General features: G+C 57.7%; 1 protein-coding gene across 1 annotated transcript; it reads right to left on the reverse strand.

The window, feature by feature from the left end:
• Positions 1 to 1,926: 1,926 nt before the first annotated feature.
• LOC306952894 (sodium-dependent serotonin transporter-like) lies at positions 1,927 to 6,857 on the reverse strand (the record flags this gene model as incomplete). The annotated part of the gene is made up of 13 exons (XM_079543671.1): positions 1,927 to 2,007; positions 2,186 to 2,353; positions 2,552 to 2,652; positions 2,766 to 2,865; positions 2,951 to 3,082; positions 3,157 to 3,269; positions 3,456 to 3,583; positions 3,749 to 3,852; positions 4,304 to 4,438; positions 4,575 to 4,713; positions 4,849 to 5,068; positions 5,201 to 5,335; positions 6,665 to 6,857. 13 exons carry the CDS (start codon positions 6,855 to 6,857, stop codon positions 1,927 to 1,929), a joined length of 1,749 nt encoding a protein of 582 aa, XP_079399797.1.
• Between the last annotated feature and the right edge of the window lie 1,894 nt (positions 6,858 to 8,751).

Raw genomic sequence — 8,751 nt, forward strand, 5'->3', positions numbered from 1 at the left:
CTGCCCCTAACAGAGCAGGACCAGCTGGCTGCAGTGCTTGCAGAGCTGACCACCACCTTTACTCTGGAGGTACACTTTTAAAAATCTAAAATAAATTACTACCCCTGACCCCTATGTTAAATACCAAAGTAATATTTATAAGCGAAAATCCAGTTACTACTCCCGGCAGTGCAAAACAACAACAACAAAAAAAATAGCAGCATCCGTACGCACGTGTGACTTCAGTGTAAACCCTTGAATTTGTTACCAAAAGCTGCACGACGTGGATCCGGCTGTAGCTCCAACGCAGAGCTCCCAGAGGTGCTGGGGCTGGGACGCGGTCCTCGTCCACGGCTGCTCCCCGTGGCTCCGGTGCTCAGCGCTGGGGCTGGGACCGCCATCACTGCAAAGCGGATGCGGTGATGCCGAGCGGAACCCACGCGGGGCGGCTCCGGGTGTCCGTGCGGGTCCGTGCGGGTGACGGCGATGTCCTCGAGCCGCGGGACGCGGCCACTACCGCCGACGGACGGGTTTGTAGACGCAGACGGCCACGAGGACGATGGTGAGCAGCAGGGCGCTGAGGATGCTGCCCAGCAGCACTGCGAGGGAGGAGGCCGACAGATCAAGTCCCCGCCGCACGGCACAAAGCGAAGCCGTCCCCTCCCGCCCCCCCGCTCCTTACCCAGGTTCTGTTTCTGCAGCACGGCGTAGGACCGGCTGCGCTCCGCCGGGGTCAGTGCCGCCAGCACGGCCAGCGCCCAGCCCCGCAGCGACATCTCGGCTCGGCTCGGCTCGGCTCGGCTCGGCTCGGCTCGGCTCGGCTCGGCTCGGCTCGGCTCGGCTCGGCTCGGCTCGGCTCGGCTCGGCTCTTCAGCACGGCGAAGAGCGGCGCTTCCTCTTCCTGCCGCCCGCCCCGCCCCGCCATCGTCAGCGCCGCTCCCCATGGCTGTGCGCCGCCCGACCCCGCGTTTCCCCCGCCTCAAATTCTGCCCGTCCGTGCGTTCCTCGAGTTCTCCCCCATCTCCGTGTCGCACACGTCCCCGTGTTCTCTCCGTTCCCTTGTTCTTCCCACTTCCGCGTGTCTCATAGAGTCATAGAATGGTTTCAAAGCCCCCCCAGCCCTGCCGTGTGCTGGCTGCCCCCAGCTCAGGCTGCCCATCCATGGCCTCGGGCGCCTCCAGGGATGGGGCACCACAGCTCTGGGCAGCACTGCCAGGACCTCACTGCCCTCTGAGTGAGGAATTGCTTCCTCACATCCAACCTCAATCTCCCGTCTTTTAGTTTTATAGCTGTTCCCCCTTGTCCTATCACTATCAGATATCACTATCTCCTATCCCTATATGTCCCCCATCCCTGTGTCACCCCCAAACTCATGTTCTCCCCACCCGGCTGTTGTCCCCATCTCTATGTGCTTCCTATCCCTGTGTTCTTCCAGCCCTCCGTGTGCCCCCAGCCCTGGGTCCCCTCCATCGCTGTTTGCCCCCAGCTCTTGGCTGCACCCTCCAGTTCTGTTCTGCTCTGTGTCAGCTGCTGTGGGGACAGGAGGGCTGACAGCAGTTGATGAGGGCACATGGAGCCAGCGGCATGGTGACACCACAGGCATCCCTCAGCCAGACAAGGTGACAGCGACCATGGGGACATTGCTATATGTTGGGGTTCTGCTTTCACCCCAATGGGGAGCATGGGGGAAATGAACCTCATAAAGCCAAAAAACACACAGCCTGCTCACAGCCGGGGCTTCGTTTTCTCTTTGAAAGGGGACCAACACATGGAGCAGCGATGCAGCGCCCGCACACTGCACTGCAGGAGGCACCGTGGTCACTGCACGCTTGCAATGCCTGCAGCTGTGGGGCCAGTCAGCAGAGAGGATGGTGGAAGTGACAGCCTTCTGCCTGCCTGATGGTGTTACGTGGGAACAGGGAGCAGCCTCTGCATCCCCTCATCGTGCTACATGACCGGCTCCATGCCCACCACCTCTGCCTGGGGGTCTCGCACTGTTTTCTCCGGCCGAATGCAGACAGCGAGGCGCTGAAGCAGGAAGAGAAAAGCAATGGGTTCCATTCCTGCAGTGGGACCTCGAGCTCTGCTAGCGGGAGCTGCTGCTCTTCCATTGGGCTGCAATGGCCCCGAGCTCAGAGATGTCCCAAAAACTGGTGAAAAGGAGGGGTGACAGCTGAGGACAGCATTGTGCTGACGTAGCTCTGACCTGCTTGAGGGACCCCGGTGTCCAGACCAACTTGTACACCATGTAGACAGGGATGCAGATGAAGGAAGATGCTCCTATGAGGTGTCCCAGTGAGGTGCTCCATGCTGGGTACTGGTAGCCAAAAAGGGCCAGGGGTGGCTGCTCCAGAAGCGAGCTGGCCACAATGAACTGCAGAACCCACAGAGGGCAATCAGGAAGCAGCTCATGGATGTGCTCCAGCACTGAGCAGCCCTGCTGGCTCTCTGCAGCTGTGGGTCAGCTGCAACACAAGGCTCAGAGCTGCACTCAGCAATCCTGCCTGGTTGTCAGCTCCAAGCTTTGCCCTGGAGCACAGCAGCAGGAGGGGCTGCGAAATGCACTACTCACTGCCAGCAGGGCAGGGCTGATGGCCACCCAGCACACCTTCCAGAACAGCCCTGGGGTGAAGCCCAGCATGGCTTTCACGTCATGGGAGAACCGCTGGATCCCTGCGGAGCACAGAGCCGTCATGGGGCAAGGCAGCTGCAGCCCGTGGGCTCAGGCCTCATCTGGTTGCCAGGTCCCATCCCGTTGCTAGATCCCATCCTGGTGCCCCTCTTACCATAGAACCAGGACACAGCTATGGTTTCCAGCAGCACCACGGCCAGGATAGAGCAGCCAGCACCAAACTCCTCCAGCAGCTTCACCACGTAGGCACCGCCCTGGAGCGAGATGGGTTGGTGGGATGGCACTGTGCTCACTGATGGGGCACAGCGCAGACCAGCATCTTCCCCAGGCTGTACTCACGTAGGTGAGGGTGCTCAGCGAGCCCAGGAAGCAGACTGTGATGAGGCCGAGGACGAAGAGCTCCCTGCGCTGGGCCAGGACCTGGGGGTATTCATCCATCACGGCGGTGATCACGGCCTCCAGGCCCCCAAACTGCAAACGGAGCACAGGAATGAGACGGAATCTTCCCCCTGTTGCTGTGTCAGTGCTGCTGCAGAGGTTCCTACCGTGCTGTCCAGCCCCAGCGTTATCATCATCAGGAAGAAGATGATGGCGAAGAAGGTGGATCCCACCATGTTGGCGATGGCTTCGGGGTAGGTGATAAAAAGCAGGCTGGGACCTAGGAAGGGGTGCAGGTTGGTTTTGCCTTTCTTCTGGGTGCTGGCGAGCAGTGGGATTTAATAAAGTGTAGCAGTCCTGGCCTCACTGCCATCCATGCACCCCTGGGTGCACAGGGACATCCCAGCTCCAGCAGGGGCACCATGAGGCCAGACAAGATGGGGTTCTGAAGCAGTGGGGGGCAAACCTTTGTCTCTGGCTACATCCTCCACCTCCACATCCCGCATCTCAGCCATGTAGCCCAGCACAGTGAAGATGACAAAACCTGAGAGGAAGCTGGTGAGGCAGTTCACTGCACTGGTGATGAGTGCATCCCTGGAAGACAGAAGGCAGGGAGACGTGGCAAACGGCTGAGCCCTCCCTGCATGCCCACACCATCAGGGAAATGGGCAGCAGTGCTCGGCCCATGGCTGTGGTGCTCTGCTGCAGCTGCTCTGGCACAGCCCCATGCCTGCACCGCATCTTGCAGCAGGTGCTCACCGGTAGCAGTTGTTGTGGAAGTGGTTGTAACTGGCCAGAGCGAGAAGAACACCAAATCCAGGACCCAGGGAGAAGAAAATCTGTGCAGCAGCATCAACCCAGACCTGGCAGAAGCAACAGGAAGCTGGAGGCTGGGTGGGTGCTCTGCGGTTTGCCCACCCCACAGCAGGCCCCCCTTGGCACAGGGATGCGCTAACCCTAACCCTGAATGCTGTGCCCAGGGGGATAGGAAGCCAAAGGGAGCCTCTAGCCTCTGTGCTAGGTCCAGGCAGCAGCGTGGCCCTGGTTATCTTCAATGAGAATTTTCAAGTGTTGCCTGGTAATTACCCACAGGAAGCCTATTGTCAAGCCAGGGCGAGAACACGGCTCGAACAAACCGTGGCAGCAATGAGATGGGTGATTCAATTATAGATTTACATTTCCAAGAGCCCATCCAGGGCATTTCATCTCTACAGAAGCAGCACACAGGGGTGGGTGCACGCTGTGGGAGGGTCTGTGTGCTGCTGGCCTCGGAGAGGGGAGCAGGGGAGGCAGAGACGGGGCACCTGCACTCACCGCTGTGCTCAGCAGCTTGCCCCAGTCTGGGCGCAAGTAGAAGAGGACCCCCCTCCAGGCTCCAGGCAGGGTGGCCCCACGGACCAGCAGGATGAGCAGGACGAGGTAAGGCAGCGTGGCCGTCACCCACACCACCTACAGCAGGGGCAGCCATCAGCCATGGCACCGAGCACCCAACAACCTGGCTGCAGGGATGGGGAGGAGGCGATGCCCCAAGTTTAGCCAAGCAGGAGCTCAGGGTTGCAGCAGCATTGGCACGGGTTCCTCTTACCTTCCCAGAGGTTTTCACCCCTTTCCACAGGCTGAAGTAAACGATGGTGAAGATAAGGAAAAGGCAGAGGAGCAGCTGCCAGCGGATCCCCCCCACGTTGTACAGACCTCCGGACTTCTGAAGCTCCAGGACCTTCCTCCTACGGCCAGACAGAGTCTCAGGGTCTCATGATGCCCATGTGCAGTGGTACGTCTGCTGCCAGGCCCCCTATCCTGCTCTCTGCACTGCGAGACATACCCCAACTCCAGCTCACTGCCCACATGTGGACACTTACGTATAAAACTCCTCAGCTGGGGACCTGGAGAAGTTGGTCCAGGTCACGTTGTTCCTCCCAAAGTAGTTGGTGCAGTTGGGTGTGTTCCAGGGGTTGTCACAGCTCGCCCAGGGCAGGGTGCCCGAGAAGGATGAGTAGAAGTAATAGAGTGCCCAAGCGATGATGGTGTTGTAGTAGAAGGAGACGTAGAGGCCAATGATGCAGATGGCAAAACCGATGCCTGTGGAGAGAGAGGGACAGGTGGGAAAGCTGAGCCTGTGCCCTGCGTGGGGCTGGTGGTGTTTCATAGGGCTGCTGGTCCTGTGTGGGGCTGGTGGTGGTTCTGCATGAAGCGGGGCTGGGTCTCACTCACCTTTGAAGATGGGGCAGATGTGCTTCCAGATGGGAATGGCGCCCGTCCTGTGGAACTGCCCCAGGGCCAGCTCCATGTAGAAGAGGGGCACCCCTCCAAAAACAGCCATCAGCGTGTATGGGATGAGAAAGGCTCCTGTGGGGTAAGGAGCAGAGTGGGGTGACTGCTGCAACCCTGTACCAGGCGGTGAGCGTGCACAGGGATGTGTCATGAAGCATGGATGAGCATTTGGATGCACGCAGGCTTTGGGATGCCCTGCAGCAAGCAGCTCACAGGTGGGTGCGTTGCTGGGAACACTCGGGCGGGCTGATGCAATGAGCAGAACAAGGCAGACACAGGGGATGAGGCACTGTGCACCTCTTAGGTCTCCGATTTTAGGGGAAATCTCACTGATTGTCACCCCGAGATACAAGTAATTAACGCTGTCATCTACATTATTCATGCTCGCAGTGCTTTTAGCAGAGCTGTGCTGCACCCAGCGGACTTTTTAGAAGTGGAGCTGCTCTCTGTGCTGTCGGGATAGCTCAGCTGGGGGCAGTTAATTGAACCCCCACAACTTCTTTCTGTGAGAGCCTCCACGCACCGGCGGCATCACATCCCTGCTGCCCTGCCCTCATGGCACGGTGCTGCCAGCCCTGCAGGCTCATCCTGGCTGGGAGTCCATCCCTCCCTCTATGGAGCTGCTGCCCGAGCCCAGCTCCCCACCCAGAGCCCACAGCTCCCTCTGCACTGATGGAGAGCAGCTCCAGCAGAAGTTCACTGGCCGTCCCACAGGATTAAGGCACAAATAACTGCTTCCGTGGGGGCACCTGGGATCCACGCTGTAGCCTTGAGTGTGGTACTAATTATCTCCTGCTAATTTCCCCAAGCTTGAGAAGATGTTACCCGAATGCCGACTTTGGCAATTAAATCCACTGTGCTGTTGCAAACGGCACAGAATTCTCATTCCTCATTTATAATTTCTATGCAAGAGTTGTTTATTGTTATTATTATTATTATTATTCGGCTCTATTTAAAGCAACTTATTTAGCCATCATTTACTGAAGACGTTTCCTTCATGGACCTTTTCTATCTTCTGCTAGCTCCATGGGAGGGAGCACCCATGTTGCACAGGGCTGTGCTCACGGATCAGGGCTCACACTGCATCCAGCACCACGGCTGCATGGAGCTGAGACCGAAGGTGTCTGCAGGGTTATTTAAGGCACTGCCTGCCAGAGGTTTGCTTGCACCCAGGGATAAGACCAGCGAGAGCCTCCCACCCCAAACATGCAGCTCCATCACTGCGGACCGGCGCAGGGTACGGAGAGAAGAGAGGTGAGGAAAAGTGGGGAGAAGTGGAGCTGCCCTCTGCCAAGAGGAGCAGCTAGAGACAAACAGAGAAAAGCAACAGCGAGTTCTCAGCATCCCAAAGCCCACAAACAGCTTTTTGCTCCCCCAGTGCAGCAACCCCAGCGCTGTCCTTACCCCCTCCGTTCTGGTAGCAGATGTAAGGGAAGCGCCACACGTTGCCCAGATCGACGGCAAACCCGACGACTGAGAGGAGGAAATCCATTTTCTTGCTCCACTTGTCCCGGGGGTGGGCTGGGGGCACAGGGATGGCTCCGGGACCCCCATCGTGTTGAGGGGGGCCAGCAGGCACCGGGCAGCGCTCCCCCATTCTGTGCCCCTGCGAGTTCTGCAGGGTTGGGTGAGCAACTTGGGGAGGGAAGGATGGATTTTTCTCCGTCTGATGACAGATCTGAGGAGGGGAGGGTCCGGCTGCCTACGTGTCCCCACCTCCAGCTGGGAACCCATGGCTCCAATGGGGAGAGCCGTGCTTTGATCAGTGCAGAAGGAGTGGGGAGGCTCACAGCTCCATCCCCTGCTCCTTGCATCCAGGGGACGTTTTGCTGTCGGGGTGGGTTTTTTTTTTTTGCACAGATGTGGGGTTAAGGCAGAGGTGGTGGTTTGGTTCTGCACCCTTTTAGTGCAACATTATTTTTTTGTCTTTGGTGCAATTTGCAGGCCGGAGGCACCTCCACCTGCTGCCACAGTCAGCGATGCTTTGAGATCTGGGGGTGCAAGTGGTTGTACCACTGGAAAGTGGAATAACTTCTGCAGCCCATAAGCTATCGGGAGGGAATGGTGTGGTGTGAGAGCCATCGCTCTCTTCCATTTGGCAGTTCAACAGCAAACTTCACTGCAAACAAAACAGGCAGCTCCCTGCATTGCACCCTGCACAGCTAAGCCCTGCAGGAAGCCGTGGGCACTCCAGGCCGTGCGTGCTCCAGGCACCCCTCATCTGTAATTAAAAGAAACTACAAACGAGATCAAAATGGGACACGGACGGCAGGTTGCTGTGACGACGTGACGCCAGCTGGAGTCCTCTGGACATGAATGGTGCTGCAGCATGTGCATGGGGACCTGCTGGAGATGCCCCGTTAAAGTACCACGTTTGCTGTTGCTGCACAGGGCTGAATGCCTCCCAGGCAGCAAGGTTCCCCAGCTGGGGCTCGGCATGTAGGTGAGAGCCAATTAATCCCCCCATGGGTTTATAGGAGATCCGTGTCACTCAAAGCTGTGAATTCCAGCAGCACCTCCTATAACGTGGGTGTGGGTATTGAACCCATCAGCGACCAAAGCCAAGCGGTGCTCGGCTGCTGGGTGCTCTGTATCTCCCTAGGGATGGCTGTGTCTGAGCAGAGTGCCGGGGCTTCATCCCACAGGCAGTCCTCCCTGTGAGTGACAGCAGTGACAGCATTGGTGTCATAGCAACCAAACCAGCGGCTCTTTTTCTGCAGCTGACCCTTATTTTCTCCAGGGGGTCTCGTTGCCACAGATCCTGCTGGTGATGCCAACGCTCTGCTCCTGAGCTGCAATTGCAGGGCCCTGCTGCCGGCCCCACCTGCCCCCAGGCACCTGCTGTCAATTCCATGCAGAGCAGGCTCTGAGATCCCCATTGCTTTGAGAAACTTCCCCAGAGCTCTCCTTATTCTGGTCCCAGTTCTCTGCTCCTGCTGTCCATGTCTGCGTGTGCTACCCTGCGCCATAGGATCACAGCTGGCGTTGGAAGGGACCCTCAAAGACCAGCTGGTCCTTTCTCATGCAGCAAACAGGGACACCCCCAGCTCCATCATGAAGGTCCATGGGCATCCTGATCTGATGGATGGCCACCAGCCCTCAGCAGCAGGTTGGGATCGCTCAGAATTTAAAGTCCCCTCCATCCCAAACCATTCTCTGATTCCACAGCAGTTGAGGGGGCAGCTGCATCCAAATCACTTTAGATTCAGAACGCACTGTTGAAATGTAGCTGAAATCAGATTTAAATCTGAATTTCCACCGAGTTAGATGAGTTTCTGAAGAGCGCACTGATCTGATTATCCAACCTGCTTCCCCATGCCATGAAATGCAGAGAGGTGAATTGTGGTCTTAAAACCACCATTCTGTTTAAGCCGCAGAGGCAGCAGTGGGAAGTTTAATTTAATTAGCATGATACGCAGAGATGTAACTTAATCGCATTAAGGGTAGCTCGACGTGCTCCTGCTCCAGCTCTCCAGACTCCAGAAACCTGG

This window comes from Tetrao urogallus (genome assembly GCF_951394365.1).
Source record: "Tetrao urogallus genome assembly, chromosome: 17".
In the NCBI taxonomy this organism is placed as follows: domain Eukaryota; kingdom Metazoa; phylum Chordata; class Aves; order Galliformes; family Phasianidae; genus Tetrao; species Tetrao urogallus.